Source organism: Pistacia vera, unplaced genomic scaffold, assembly GCF_008641045.1.
Source record: "Pistacia vera cultivar Batoury unplaced genomic scaffold, PisVer_v2 Contig483, whole genome shotgun sequence".
Lineage (NCBI taxonomy): Eukaryota > Viridiplantae > Streptophyta > Magnoliopsida > Sapindales > Anacardiaceae > Pistacia > Pistacia vera.
The window spans coordinates 1,281,117-1,297,348 of NW_022196316.1; the positions used below are offsets into that span (position 1 = coordinate 1,281,117).

General features: G+C 34.7%; 2 protein-coding genes across 4 annotated transcripts; one reads left to right on the forward strand and one right to left on the reverse strand.

Annotated features, from left to right (window-relative positions):
- Positions 1-476: 476 nt before the first annotated feature.
- On the reverse strand, positions 477-4,289 carry LOC116146773 (uncharacterized membrane protein C776.05). Its single transcript, XM_031432214.1, has 8 exons — positions 3,836-4,289; positions 3,623-3,742; positions 3,480-3,537; positions 3,283-3,383; positions 2,330-2,425; positions 2,129-2,222; positions 1,199-1,436; positions 477-1,067 (listed from the first exon to the last, which is right to left on the reverse strand). Exons 1-8 carry the CDS (start codon positions 3,923-3,925, stop codon positions 638-640), a joined length of 1,227 nt encoding a protein of 408 aa, XP_031288074.1. The 5' UTR covers positions 3,926-4,289; the 3' UTR covers positions 477-637.
- A 7,245-nt stretch (positions 4,290-11,534) lies between these two features.
- Positions 11,535-16,031, forward strand: LOC116146741 (protein PLASTID MOVEMENT IMPAIRED 1-RELATED 1). Of its 3 annotated transcripts, none has more exons than XM_031432170.1 (3): positions 11,535-11,613; positions 11,973-14,283; positions 14,406-15,564. In XM_031432170.1, the coding sequence occupies exons 2-3, from the start codon at positions 11,999-12,001 to the stop codon at positions 15,562-15,564; spliced, it is 3,444 nt and encodes a 1,147-aa protein (XP_031288030.1). In that variant the 5' UTR covers positions 11,535-11,613; positions 11,973-11,998. The 3 variants fall into 3 exon arrangements, with proteins under 3 accessions (XP_031288030.1, XP_031288029.1, XP_031288031.1); XM_031432169.1 differs by having other exon boundaries at positions 11,551-11,825; XM_031432171.1 differs by lacking the exon at positions 11,535-11,613 and having other exon boundaries at positions 11,999-14,283; positions 14,406-16,031.
- The last annotated feature ends 201 nt before the right edge of the window (positions 16,032-16,232 follow it).

The window sequence follows — 16,232 nt, forward strand, 5'->3', positions numbered from 1 at the left end:
AGTATTGCGATATCTACAAATTAAGGATAATATTATACTTACAAATTATAAACTTTATCTCATAATCTAACATGATAACTCACAATTAATTAGTTTACAAATAAGTCGTATTTGCTCGCCACTCATCCAATTATAAACTATCACGTTAAGATTATGAAAAAATATTCATTCTAAACCAATGTTGTAATAGATTGGTTGTTTCGCCTTTCAAGGAACTGAATTTCCTTATCTGAGTTCAGTGTGTAAGAGAAGTGGGTTCAGCCGTCGGATAATATTAATTTAAAATTTGTTATAGAACCACCAAAACAGAAAACATTAAATCATTTCTTAAAAAACATCAGATATCAGATTATGAACATAATTCTACAAAATCTAAGTTTGTTGTAGGCATACAACAAACGAATATACAAATTCATATGTTCCAGATCAGGTCAGGACCCAACTAAACAGAACAATTATTATAGTTTCTTTCTCAATTGCAGTTGTAGCAGCTCATCTCTTGAAACCTTCTCCACTGTCCCCCATTCCACCCTAAAAACAAAAGCAAAAAGCAAAAAGAACCAAAAAAACACAGAAAACCTGCAAGTATCAAAATCTATTAGGACTATCAAAGACTATTAGTGCATATCAGTTGTAACTAAGTCTGTATAAAATTTTCGGTTTGCATTGTTTTTTCCATCTCTGCAGAATCATCAGCTTTCATGGTATTTTCCATCTCTGTAGAATCATCAGCTTCCATAGTAGTTTCCGTCGCAATTGGGGATTGATCAAGCTGATCAGATTGTAACGGTTGCATCTCTGTTTTTTTCTTCTCCTTCAGAATCACCTGCCTTGGCATCACTTCTAGCAAAAAACTTCCTCCATTCCATACAGATGCAGAAACCTTGAGAATCTGGAAAACTACATGCAATCTATATGACAAGAAGATGGGGACAGTGAGTGCCATGGTTGCCACGGTAAATATAGCTTGAAAAGCAATGTACATGAACATGCGATTCTGATCCCCAAGCAAACCACTTAAACGCCACCAGACATTGTTTGCTTTCCGTGCCTTTTTGGACAGTTCCCTACCAAACCAAGAAGTAACTATTAGAATGACATAAAAATTAATCAAACAAGTTTAAACAAAAAATTCCTTGTAACACAAGCTATAACCATATGAGTTGATAAATCAGAGAGTTCAAAAAGAATCGGGAACCTGTATGAGGTCATGACTTCAGGATCTCGTAAAAGCCTCTGTCGACGGAGGACATTAACAATGAGAAAATAAAGAACTTGCCAGAGGGTGTAAGCAGCTAAGGGAACCCAAAACAGCCAAGTGAAAAGGTAGGATTTATCTTCCACATAAGGCCATGACACTCTTTGAGATGCTCCTTCCGGACGCATGGCAGCAAAGGTTTCTGGATTCCACCATCGAATGGTGAAAAACACTAACCCTGAAAAGGAAGATATTGCATTAGAAATGTGAAAATTCATCGCCAAAATTATAAATCAGAACACAAACTTAGCCTCCCTTCTAGGCAGATTCAGTCTGCTGTTGAGTGCACAAATAAATAAACCTAGAATCAGGTTCTTCCTACTTAATAAGGTTTTAAAACAGAAAACTCCAAGTCAAATTATAAATTTGCAATTCAATAATGACAGATTCGGTTGCATTTTGTTTTGTTACTTGATTGAGAATTGCCTATCATAGGCTCATAGCACCTTTCGTTGAAGGAAATCAGAACCTGAGATAAACCAAGCCTAACATTGAACTTTTAACTAAAGTATAATGGTAAATTTGCTTTAAATAAAAGAATTGATAGAATAAAAATGGACATATAGGACACAAATTCTGATTTATGAATAAATAAAAGGCAAAAGGCAAAAGGCATTATTGAGTCAAAACTTGTTAAATTGGATGGCAATCATGGCCTCAGACTTGCCACAGTTATTGTTCTTTGTATCCAGTGCATACTAGGAATATAATACATGCACAGTTTGTTTTTCAGAAGTAGACTTAAAAATGTTAGCCTTACGCCCTGCTTATTCATTTTCACCCAAAAAAAAAAAATAAATAAAGAAGGTTACACATTTAAAATGTGCGCTTTAAAAAGAGTGATACAGAAGCAAAGAAAGTCCAACTCACCAGGCAAAAGATGTATTAGGACACTCACACTTTTGTCAACAGAATTGAAAACCAAGCTACAACGCCAAACAATCAATGCCCATGCTAAAGGCCCCTGCAGCAGCATCCAGAGGGTGCAAAAAGGAAACAAAGCAAAACATTCGTCATTTCAAAAGCTTTTCATTTCTTGGATAGAACTGTGACACGAGAATTTTAGTTTACCTCAGCAAATGAGAAGCAAACCATGAAAAACTTTTCATTTCTTGGGTAGAGAAGAAGATTAACCAAGAAGATTGTATTGGCATAATAGCAAAAATCCTGGCATAAAAAAAAAAAGAAAAAAAAAATTATCTCAATCTTCTCATTGTTCATCTATACATGACATAGTGAAAACTTCAATAAATAAACAAGTAAATGTTTTAAAAATCTCATAAAAAGAAATATCCATCCCCAGTCCTGGAATCAAATTTGGAAATAAAAAATGCTGCACCAGAGTCCATGCCTTCATTTTACATATCAGAAATAGCATGTCGACGTTGTTCTATATCAATATGGATTGAACATCTTGCTGTATTAAGATATTGGCCACTGCAAAATCTTTGGCTTACCTAATTCTGAATATACTCCCTTCATATTATTCTATCTTATTCTCCGAAAGAACAGTTTTCTTTCTCAAGGTGAGATATCATTAGAAAGGAATCCATGATGTTAAAAGTTAAAACTCAACTTAGCTCTTCTTCCAACTCTCAGCCATTTTAAATCCACTACAAGAGTTGTATCAATGATCAAATATTCTACTAGAAAGAGTAGTATCAATGATCAAATATTCTACTAGAAAGAGTTGTATCAATGATAACATCTTCTAAAACAAACTACAACTAGACACTAAAATTCTCTCAACCAACTTTACCCCAATCTATTTAGGTCTACTCATCTTTGCAAAACCGTTCAAACTTGAATAATGCCACTCCTCTTTCCTACTAATATCAACAGTAAACATTGAACAAGGCTAAACCACATCAACCAGCTCTAAAATATTCAAATTCCCAATAGTATCTACCCAAAAGAAACAAGAAACAGACAAGATACTAAAAATAATTTATGCTTTTAAGTAATTAAATTCGTAGCAAGCATAAAATAAACAACAATACAGCAACGCAGAGGTAGAGATTTACCAGAAGGTAGTAGTGCCATTTCTTATACCGATAATAAATCCACCGAAGAGGAACAAAGGTGACATAGAAGAAACAATATACATAAGGAATATCTTGGGGCCCTGCCAATCCATTAATTAACCCAAAAAAAAATAAAAAAAATCAGTAAAGCTACCAAGACTTTCAATTTTTGTAATGTATTAAAATATATTACTCACTTGCTCCGAGCAGGAAACAAAAACCCCCGAACCCAAGAACTCCCAGAAGATGTGTCACCTACAAAATTACAAACAAACGAAATTGAAAGTTCAAATTCAATGATCCAAGTAACATCAATCCAATCAAAAACAGAGTTAAAAACCTTATTAATAAATCTTTCATGTTCCTCTGCTTGTTTAGCGATCTTAACGGCCTGTTTAGACAAAATCTCCTTCGTCTGAACTGCCCTTTTCGACATCATCTCCTTTGTTTGAACAACTTTCTACAAAGAGACAAAAAAAAAAAAAACACCAGATCCATAAAAATTAATCAATAAACACAAAAAACAAACCAAAAACTCAAGATTGAACAATACCTGAGATCGATCCTTGAACCTCTGCTTCACCATTCCAAATGAATCCTCGTTCTCGTTCATCTCCTCCCAAAGCTCTTCGTTGTTGGCCATTTTTATATTTCTCCTCCGCTATGCAAAGAGTATAAGTATAATCTATATAGAAGGAAGGAGAAAGAGAAATAAGATGAATCTAAATGATAGAGAAAGGTGGTGGTTGATGTGCGTGCGTATAACCTTCTGCTTCCACAGTTTAACCAAATTTTTGGTCAATAATTAAACATTTCCGATTGTAATCGGCGGTTATCTGAATTTTTTTAGAATTGCTTTTGGGTATCAGTATTACGCATATCACCTGCCGCGTCTGTGGTTATCAAGAATGAGGACTACTTTATTTGAGTCGGCGATTATCCTACTTTGATAAGCTGAAACCGAAAACATTATTCGTTTGAATTTTTTATTAATAAAAATATATTCACTGTGACAGTTGGAAGAGCCAATATTAGACAAAGATCTGCCTTTTGTATTATCGTATATTTAATTGTTAATTAAACACTAATCAAAATCATTTGCTTCATCCACATTCTTAACCACAACTTTATCCCCCTTTCAGATCTTTGCCATTTAATTATTAAATCACGCTTATCAATCCTAACCGTCCAATTAATCAAATTGATAAGGTCAATCATGTCATTGACGATGTCACCGACTGTATTTGAAAGGACAATTGTCAGAACAGGAGTGGTAGAGTTGTTGAAAATTGGATACACATGTCAGTCTCTAGAAGTTCTGAGGAGGTCCGTCATGGCTGAGCTGTCACTCTTTGTTTCCCTAAGTAGTCACGTGTTGCCACGTAAGAAGATAACGTGTGGACCGTTCCCTCTGTATCTTTTTCTGAAAAGGAAAATGAAGTTGCCAAATCATTGTGTTGATTTTTTTCCACGTGGCATGATTTAATAGAACTTGATTTCAACCGATAAAATCGGCACCGTAGGGAGCTATCCCTACTTAGGTTTCCCGCGCCTGAAGGAGCAATAGTATGATGCATTTATAAACTTCACAGGAAAGCACATTTTCCTATCACTGAAACTCTCCATTCATCATTATTCAAAATCAAAACCAATAACTTTACCTATTCCTTTTTTTTTTTTTTTTCTGGAAGCAGTTTAAATGATTAATAACATTACACTTACAAATTCTTACATTTCATTAAATAAAATCTTTATAATGTGACGGGGTATTACTCAATAAATGACGTATCAATTAATAAGTTAATTTTGTATATTCATTCTATCATTTATATTTTGTTATATATATGGAAACTTCTTAAGAATTAAACTAATTTGAGCTTTTTCTTGGTTCCTACGGTATTGTATTATTACTGTCAGGATTTGGTAATCTAAAGCCTAAACTCTGCCCTCTAGAATGTAACCCGAGGGCCGAGGGAACATATTTTATGTAGGCCCAACAAAAGAATAAAAAAAATGGGTCAGGCTTTTCCACGTTTTAAAACGCTTATATTAAATAATCAGATAAATTTGACGATCATTGCTTTAAGAGCAGCCCTGTGCATTAGCAGTGTGGGAAGAATGCTCCTAAATTTGTCATAGCCCCATCATACAATTTCATGGTTTAAAAGTGCTAACCTCAAATTTAAGATATTTCTATTGGAATTAAATTTTTAAGTCTTTATTTATACAAAATATTTTTTTTTTAAATTTATTCCATGATAACTCATTTTTTTCTCGACAATTTTCATTTTTTTTTCCCCTTAAATAGGGATGTCAAAAAATGTAGATTTATATTACCTAATCTACATGAAACCCTATCCAATTCAACCCAATTTTAAGAATGGATTATTTTTACGAATCAAGTTATGGGTTATCCAATCTATAAAAAGTTTAAATTCTATGAATTATATCTATTATTTTTTATTTTAATGGCTGTCATACAGTGACGGGCGGCTCCTTTTAAGAAGATACCTTTCTACCGAAATCTTCACATTCAACGGTTTCATAAATGATCCCCTTTTTCTTTTTGTTTGTTTGTTAAGAAAAGCATCTTTTAAACAAACGTGTTTAGACTTCAGTCGGAAGCTTTCAAGTTTGTTCTAGTAAAAGTTGGGGTCATTTTATATTTTATGGAAATTATGGCACCTGCCAAATAATATGACTGGCGCGTCAGTTTGAATATTGAGTGTGGGCCAATGTCGACGACCCCCAATATAATATTTAAAATTTTTAAAAAGGTCGAAATCCAATTTTTCAGCTTAGGTTTGGCGAAATCGACATTTTCTCACGTCTGTTTTTGAAACTATCAGCGTTCCATCCATTTTTCAAATCCAAGGTTAAAGTTAATGGTAAAAGGATCATTATTTTTGTAGGGAGAACGACTTACACATACCCAAGATTATCGTAAAGATAAGTTGGTATTTAAAGGTTTTAAACGACAATAGATACCTTTCGTCATGTTCTGTTAGTGATTTTTATTTATTAATAGTGAAAACACTAAAATGCCCTTGAATTTTAATTTGTTTTTTATAAATTTAAAAATTTCTAAAAAATCCTTTAAGTTTACAAATTTAACTAAATACCCTAATATATAAAATTTTTATAAAATAACAAAAACATCTCTGCCACCTGCAGTGCCAGATTCCGGCCCGGAATCTGGCCGAAAAGTTGCGTTACACACAAACCCATCGATCTGTGTCATAACGCGTCGATCTGGCCTTTTCTCGGCCAGATCCTGTGGCATCTGGCCGGAAAGGCCAGATCTACGCTAGATCTGGTCGTCGACGCCGCAAAACTCCATATGCGGCGTCGACGGCCAGATCAGCCACGGATCTGGCCGAAAAAGGCCAGATCTGGCTGCTGCTTCGTGACCAATATGGCCTTTTCCGGCCAAATCCATGGCGGATCTGGCCGGAAAAGGCAATCGACACGTTACGACATAGATCCGACGGGTTTTGTGTCGTAACGCAATTTTTCGGCCAGATTTCCGGCGATAGTGGCCGAAATCTGGCACTGCGGGTGATGGGGGTGTTTTTGTCATTTAACAAATTTTTTATATATGGGGGTGTTTAATTAAATTAGCAAACCTAGGGAGTTTTTTAGAAATTTTTAAATTTATAAAAAACTAAAATTGAAACTTTCAAGGGTATTTTAGTCTTTTCACTATTAATAAACAGAAATCACTAACAGAACATGACGAAAGGTATCTATTTATTGTTTCAAAATCTTTTGAGTACTAACTTATCGTTACGATAAATCTTGAGTATGTATAAGTCGTTCGACCTATTTTTGTATGATTGTGGGGTTGAAGATGAAAGATGGAGTTAGAGATAAAGGGGAATTGTGTAAAATCTGAATTGCTGTGGATATTAGAGGAGGTGATAATTCATAAGAGATGTAGATGGAAGATGAATTTGTACGGATTTAGAAATAATTGGGAGGTGATAATTGTGTAAAATCCTGGTTTGGAAGCAATTTTGTGGAGGGAAAAGTATTTCAGCATATTTTAAAAATAAATGTGATGGGATGACATTGACATTGACATCGACATCTAGGTTAGTGCTTGGAAGCATCTGGTGCAGCATCGCCTTTTGGAAGTCGTGAAACTTAGAGCTCTCCTCCACACGTGATTATCTAGGGAGGGAAGAGAATATCCTAAAGGAGGCGTTTGGTACAGAAATATTAGATTACTGAAAATATTAGATTACTAAAAAGATAGATTACTTTGAAAGATTTTTTGAAATCTTTAAAAAAATATGTTTGGTTAGTTAGTGGGTATGTTATATTAATATGTTTGGTTATGAAGAATAAATTGGTGGGTATGTTATTTAAATTACTAAATTGTCCTCCTTTTAAATATTAATATAAGATTATTTTTATTATTAATCTTTAAATAATTTCTTTTAACCCCCAATATTTCAGATTTAGCTAAAACACTCTCGCTTATATAAAACTTTAATTTATAACGAAATCACCCCCACCTCCTACCACCACCGCAAACCACTGTCGAAAATCTCCGAAAGTACCCGTGAGTACCTCACCGTGACGAAGAGGCTCCGATATGGCTGTTTTCGGCCATCAATTTGGCCGGAAACGGCCATATCGAAGCCTCCCGGAGTCTCCCACCAAATCTCGTTCTTTTTTGGGGACTCCAATGATTTTTCGGCGGCGGCCCATGGTGGTTGGCTCACTGTCGGTGGTGGTGGCAGTGGTGGTCTGTAAATTATTTTAAATATAAGGGCATTATTGTCCAAAATTTTAATTAAACAAGAGTAAAATTGAAATAGGATATTAATGTAAATTTGTTTTAAAGTAGGGGTATTATTGTCAAAAAAATTTATTAATAAAGGATAAAATGATAACCCTGGTAATCTCAGAATACCTAAGAAAATAGAGGTAATCAGATTACCTCCCATATTACCAATAGTAACCACTATTGGTATTTAAAGATTACCGGTATCTTATATTACTTGACAATCAAACATGGTAATCAAGTAATATAAAATAACATTATCCCAATAATCCCATATAACCCCCAACCAAACACCCCCAAAAGAATTTCAAATTTTCAGGTGAGAGGTAATACAATTATTCAGTTAAATTTATTATTTCAGAATAAGCAAATGTAAAACAAATAAATGAGTCCAATAATAAAGGAAAATATCTCGTTCAAGTTAAAACTAAAAATACACATTATTATGTAAGGATATCTCAACTTAATACAACTCACTACTCAACCCCCTTTTTTATTTAAAGAAATATCAATATTAAATAAAAGTGCTTCAGTTATTTTTGGCCATAAATTGAAATATAGATACAAGTATGAAGTGTGTTATAGTATAATTCTACATGTCACTTAATCTAATAATTATAAGTAATGTTACAGTCACTGAAGGTTATACACCGAATTCATGCATCGAATAATGTGATAAAATCCTGACCGTTGATTAATATTAAGTTAAAATTAATCAACGGTCAGGATTTTATCATATCATTTGGTGCATGAATTCGGTGTATAAACTTCGATAACTGTATCTTTTCTTAATAATTATAGGAGATCATATATATATATATATATATATATATATATATATATTATATATATATATAATAAGTAGTTTGGGCTTTGCCCTCGTTACATGCAAGCTGAGTATTTCTAGAGAACAAAATGGGACAGCTAAATGCGTAATAATTAACGACGCTATAAGAGAGACCCAAATCATATTTGACGTTATTAAATTGGGGCCACATCTCTTGTCATAATACATCATGTGCTATCAGTTTTTACATATTCAATTAATGCCCTATAGGTTGCTTCTATTCTCCTTTAACTATTTTTTGAATTATGGTAAACACTAATGCCATTAGATCTTGCCATATCGGACAAGCTATTAATCTGTGCGCCTTTTTTTTTTTTTTTTTTTTTTGGTTATTTTCAACATGCTATTGTGAAAATTAATTAATATTATAATACTTTTACTGGAAAAAACTCCGTAATAAAATAGATTAGTTAAAACAGAAAGAGAAAAGGATAAAAAGAAATCTTACTTAAATACTATTAAACTTGTATAAAAACACAATATTTTTTCTTTAAAAAAAAAACCTTGATCATTGCTAAATTTTATTAAACATGAATAATTTTATAGCCATAAACTAATGTAGAAGAGATAGATCATGAATAAATAAATTTTAGATTATTATTAGTTTTTTTTTTTTTTTTTAATCAAGACCATGTGGTTTCTCTCTTTACAACATATAACCACTATAGGAAATTACGGTCAAGCTATTCTAAATAAATTTGTGACAAAAATTTAAATTGTATGTTAATATAAGTCAATTGCTTATAAGTTATTGAGTTAACATCAACAATAACTTACCCTAGCTATTTTTGAATACATTGGATTACATTGACTTAAACTGCCAAGAATTTATATCACCAATTTTTGTCGAAATTTTGTATTATAATAACCTTGAATTAGTTGTTAAAGATGATAATTAAATATTGTTACATAGATATGAGCAGAAAAATGAAAAAAAACAAAACAAAACAAAAAAAGAATGTGGAGAGTATTGGTCATTGGGTTATAAATAAGTTAGAAATAAGGAAAGGAAATTTGGGAAACATAAAGGGCAACAAATTAAATACTATGTATAATATGAGGAGATTATCATAGTCTACCTCAAGGTCTTCAAATGTATCTTTCAATGATAATTTTCACATTTTTTACTAAATGGACCTTCAAAGTTTGGAAACCGTTTATGGATACCCTTTTGCATTATCAAATGAACCCTCAAAGTTTTAAAACGGTATCATAGATACCAGTGGCGAATCTAGGAATTTCACTTTATAGGAGCAAAAAATAAACAAAAAAAAAAAAAATTAAAACCAATCATAACCATGCTTTTTTTTTTTTTCATTATGATGAGCTTCAACAAAAAGTTATAAAATACAAATAAATATTTTCAAGAAACACAATTTTTGTAAACATAAAACAATTTTTCTACAATTGTCTTCGACGAGTTTTTATATTTTAAAAACATTTGATAATCATCTGATCGTCAATTGTATTAAATACATATTTCTCAATATAAGTGACCAAACAATCATTTATCCATTGATCTCTCATTCGATTGCGTAACCGACTTTTCACAAGATTTATTACAGAAAAAGCCCTTTCAATGGTCGCAGTCGCAACTAGTAAAACCAATGCAACTTTCACAAGCTTATACACCAACAGATACAAAATGTCTTTTTTAAACCGAACTAAATTCTTAACTAAATCATCAATTCCTTATAACTTAGCAAATTCATCACAAGAACGCATGTCAATAACACAGTCTCAGCCTGGTTCTCAAGTACCATCAACTCAAGTGCAGAAAAATTAAATGGATAAAATTGGCCAAACCTATTCTTCCCTCTCTTCTCTTTTTCCTTTTCCTTTCTTCCTTATGAGTTTTTCTCTCTTCTTCTTCATTTTGGGTGAACAGCCCAATTTATATACGTATAAAACAGCTTTTTTGAATTATGAAACTGCTCCAAAATTCTTTTATTCTCACCATGACCCTGCCACATCAGCTTTATTGTAAAAATACTCAGATTTCTCCCCTTAATTACATGCAAACCCAACAGTTCTTATTCCTTTCATTTTCACTCCTAATAAAACTTTTAAAAACCAACAGATCCCCTTGCATAAAAATAAAAATCACAAAAAAAATGAAATATATATATTAAGATTAAAAACGGGATTTTACAAAAACAAAATCCAAACTTACCGTAAGGGTCGTTCTGTTTTCAAAATCTCAAAATTCTGTAGAGGTAAAATTTAAATAAATATAAAATCTGAAATTTTTTAAAAATTGAGTGGGACTCGTTATTCATTGGATCCGCCACTGATAAATACCCCTTCTTTGCCCTAATCCCATCACATTGTTGTTACATTTACAAATCACATTTTTATAAGACCAAAGTTACCATTTTAACCTAACACCATCTTATAAGACCAAAGTTACGATTTTACTCATATATCACAGACGAAAACATAATGAAGTTAGAGAGAAGGGATATCAATGAGACTATGATACAATTTTGAAATTTTGAGGGTCTATTTAATAAAACGTGCAAAAATTGTCATCTAAAAATAAATTTAAAAACTTTAAGGGTATTTTAAATAATCTCCCATATGATATGTATAAAGAAACGATAATGTTAAGTAGTTGGTTTAAAACGGGAAGAGGGCAGCGGCATTTTAGAGACAGAAAGACACCATTGCCTTAGACACCGTAACTCTTTCTGTAAGAAACCTCTCTATCTCTCCCTCTCCCTTTCTCTCGCTCACTCTTCTGTATCTTTTCAGCTTCTACTTTCACTTATTTTTTTTTAATTCTTTCTTAAACCAATCAAAATGCTTTTTTCCCCCCCTTAAATTGGAAGAGGGACGATGTCTATGATTGATTAGTTTAGGGTTTTTTGTCAATAAATTTCGATTCTCTGCAAGCTCAATCAGGTATTTTTTTTTTTAAATTTTAAAATGGATTATATATATATATATTATCAATTGTATAAATTGTATTTACTTGGTGAATCGAAATGATATAGCTTTGTGAGAATCTTAATAAGTTATAGTAATGGATTCTATTTAATCTGATTGTAGTTTTAGTTTGTTTGGAAATAAAGACGATGTTGTCAAAGGCTGGAGCTCGGAAGAAGATAGGCGAGGGGACAAATAGTTTGAAGTTGTTAAATGAGATTGAAGCTATAAGCAAAGCTCTTTATTTAGAGAAAAATCCTGTAAAAAGCTCGAGTTCTATTACCAATAACCGGTCCAAATCAGCTGGGAAAGCCCCTTTGCTTGATGCCAAAGGGAAGTTAAAATACAATAATAAGGATCCATCTATCAAGGACAAGAAGTCCATTTGGAACTGGAAGCCATTAAAGGCCTTCTCTAGTGTTAAAAATCGTAGGTTTAATTGTTGTTTCTCTCTCCAAGTCCATTCTATTGAAGGTTTGCCTCAGAGTTTTAATGATGTTAGTCTTCTTGTGCACTGGAAGAGGCGGGATGAGGGTTTGGAGACCCGTCCAGCTAAGGTTCTTGATGGAAAGGTTGAGTTTGAAGAGAAATTGACACACACTTGCTCAGTTTATGGCAGTAGGAATGGACCTCATCATTCGGCAAAGTATGAGGCAAAGCATTTTTTGCTCTATGCTTCTGTGTTTGGAGCACCAGAACTAGATCTGGGGAAGCATCGGGTTGACCTCACAAGGTTGCTTCCTCTTACATTGGAAGAATTGGAGGATGAGAAGAGCTCTGGGAAGTGGACTACTAGTTTCAAGTTATCGGGGAAGGCTAAAGGTGCTACAATGAATGTTAGTTTTGGGTATATGGTTATTGGGGATAATGCAATTCCTAATGGAAGTAATAAGAGTGTCCATGAGCTGGCGAATGTGAAGCGGAATAACTTGGGTATGATAAAGCCGATTACTAAATTTGGTGTACATGATGTCAAGAGCACAATGCAGCAGAGTGGAAGCATTCCTGGTAGAGTTACTCAGCTATCTCGTTCCTCAACTCAATCCACGGAGGACATCAAAGATCTGCATGAAGTTTTGCCAACATCAAGGTCAGAGCTTGCCAGTTCAGTCCAGATGCTGTATAAAAAATTCGATGAAGAAAAGTTGGATTCATCAATTGATCATAGACCTGAACTTGATTCGGCTGCTGGTCATCTTGAGCCTATCAAACCGCACTCATATGTAATGTCTGTCTCTGGAAAAGAAAATGTTGATAATCAATGTGAAGACAACGAGTTCTCTGTAATTGAGCAAGGGATAGAATTTTTGTCAGAGGAACATGTAAAATCTCCGGAACTTACTGTGAAAACTGCTTTTAATTCTACCTTAAAAGGTCCTGAAGTTGGTGAAGTTGACACTTCTGCACCAGCTTTTAAAGAGGGAAAGCTTTCCCAGGATGGGAACAACGTCAGTGACATGGATGACGTTGTGGGTTCTTATTGCAGTTGCAAAGAGGATGATGTATACTCCAAAGAATCATTGATGAAAGACTTGGAGTCAGCTTTGATCAGTGTGTCTAATGTGGTGTTAGAAGCTGCAGATTCTCCTGAACGGCCAGAGAATCACATGGAAATTAATAATGATCATAATGTGATTGGGTTGGGGAGGTCACGTAGCTTGGATGATGTTACTGCATCTGTGGCAACTGAGTTCTTTGACAAGCTGGGGATTGAGTACAGTCCATTTGGCTTGAGTTCTGAGAGTGAGCCAGATTCTCCAAGAGAGCGCTTGCTAAGGCAATTTGAGAAGGATGCCCTAGCTGGTGGTTATTCTTTATTTGATTTTGGTATAGGTGATGAGGACCAAGCAGAATTTGTCTATGATGCTCCAACTGTATCTGAGAGTGGGATTTTGTCTGAGGATTTTGAACCTCTGTCTGTAGTTCAAGCTGCTGAGGAGGAGCATTGGATGTCAACTCAGGATTTAAATAGCAAAAGGAAGGCCGCGATGTTGGAAGATTTGGAGACAGAAGCCTTAATGCGTGAGTGGGGGCTGAATGAAAAGGCTTTTCAAAGTTCTCCAAATGAAAGCTCTAGTGGGTTTGGGAGTCCTATTGATTTGCCTTCGGAAGAGCCATTCCAATTGCCTCCGCTTGGAGAAGGAATGGGTCCATTTCTTCAGACAAAGAATGGAGGATTTTTGAGGTCTATGAATCCTTCACTGTTCAGCAATGCTAAAAGTGGCGGGAGCTTGATCATGCAGGTCTCTAGTCCTGTTGTGGTACCTGCGGATATGGGATCTGGTGTAATGGAGATACTGCAGCGACTGGCATCTGTTGGAATTGAAAAGCTCTCAATGCAGGCGAATAAATTAATGCCTTTGGAAGATATAACTGGGAAGACAATGCAGCAAGTGGCATGGGAAGCTGCACCAACTCTAGAGGGACTTGAGAGGTTTGTTAGCACTTCCTTGCAGAGTTAAAAAAAAATACGCTCTTTTTCTCAAAATTATTTTGGTAAATAAGCTTTTTTTCCTTTTTCTTATTTATAACATTTTTATTTGTTCCTTGGCACAGCCAGTACATATTGCATCACGAATCAGAGGTTCGGCAAGACTTTTCAGATGTGCAGAAGAGAGTGGATGGAAGATCATCCGGATCCAGGCCTAGTAAGCTTAGTTCAACTTCAGCAGGCAATGAAATTTGTTCGGAATATGTATCCTTAGAAGATCTTGCTCCTTTGGCTATGGATAAGATTGAAGCACTTTCAATGGAGGGGTTGAGAATACAATCTGGCATGTCAGATGAAGATGCACCTTCAAACATCAATGCACGATCTATTGGGGAAATTTCGGCCCTCCAGGGCAAGGGGGTCCACATGACTGGGTCACTTGGTTTGGAAGGAACTGGTGGATTGCAATTGTTGGATATAAAAGACAATTGTGAAGAAGTAGATGGATTAATGGGTCTTTCACTAACTCTTGATGAATGGATGAGGTTGGATTCTGGTGAAATTTATGATGAAGACCAAATCAGTGAGCGGACTTCAAAAATACTTGCTGCCCATCATGCTACTTCCCTGGACTTGATTCGTGGAGGGTCAAAGGGGGAGAGAAGGCGGGGGAAAGGATCTGGGAGGAAGTATGGTTTGTTGGGAAATAACTTCACAGTAGCACTGATGGTGCAACTTCGTGATCCTCTGAGAAATTATGAACCAGTTGGTGCACCAATGCTTTCTCTTATTCAGGTGGAAAGAGTTTTTGTACCACCAAAGCCAAAGATATATTGCAAGGTCCCGGAGGTGAGGAATAACAGTGAAGAGGATGATGAGTCTGAGTCAACGGGGAAGGAAGCAAAGAAGGAGACAAAAGAAGAAAAAGCTGCTGAAGAGGAAGGCATTCCGCAGTTTCGAATCACTGAAGTCCATGTTGCAGGTCTGAAGACAGAGCCTGAAAAGAAGAAGCTTTGGGGCACGAAAACCCAACAACAATCAGGGTCTCGCTGGTTGCTTGCCAATGGAATGGGAAAGAACAATAAGCATCCATTTATGAAGTCAAAGACTGTTTCAAAATCTTCAGCCCCTCCGACAGCCAAGGTGCAGCCTGGTGATACTTTGTGGAGCATTTCATCTCGTATTCATGGTACTGGGGCTAAATGGAAGGAATTGGCAGCACTCAATCCACATATACGGAATCCCAATGTTATTTTTCCAAATGAAACTATAAGGTTGCAGTGACGTGCACATGCATATGAGTGTCAGCTGGAACCTGCATGAAACAGGTTTAGCCATTTTCATGAAGATGGTTCCATGCCGATAGTGAAGTTGTTGAACTGAGTGATTATATTTTAAACGGTGAGGTCTTATAGTCTTACCATGAAATGGGAGTTGTTAAAGCAATGCACTCATTAGACAAGATGAGTTCAGCTTGTGGTGTTTTTCTTGTATTTACTCGAGGAAAATGATCAAGCAATAATTTGTCCATGCAATACAAGGTAAAATACGAATAGTTTCTGTGTATCTTCATTTCTGTTTTGTACATTTATATGTTTTGTAATTATGCCCACCACCTTTGTAACTTATGCTTTGTTAAGAATCATTTACTGTTTGCCTGCAAGAAGTCTGGAGTTGCAGAAAATTTCAAATTCCATAGCCCTTGCCCTTTTTCTTGTCCTTTTTGTTGCAAACGAAGGGAATTTTGTTTACCACAAGGTTCAAGCAGTGATTACAATAATTGAATATGATTTTAATCGTATGAGTTATACTGTATAAGTATATATATTTATATAAATCTCTATCCTATAATTTATACTTGGAGAAATATCTGATCAATTGCGTATGAAGGAAGCTTATTCATCAATTTCTTTCACAATCAGAGAGAAGTTTCAGTGAACAGACTGTTATTG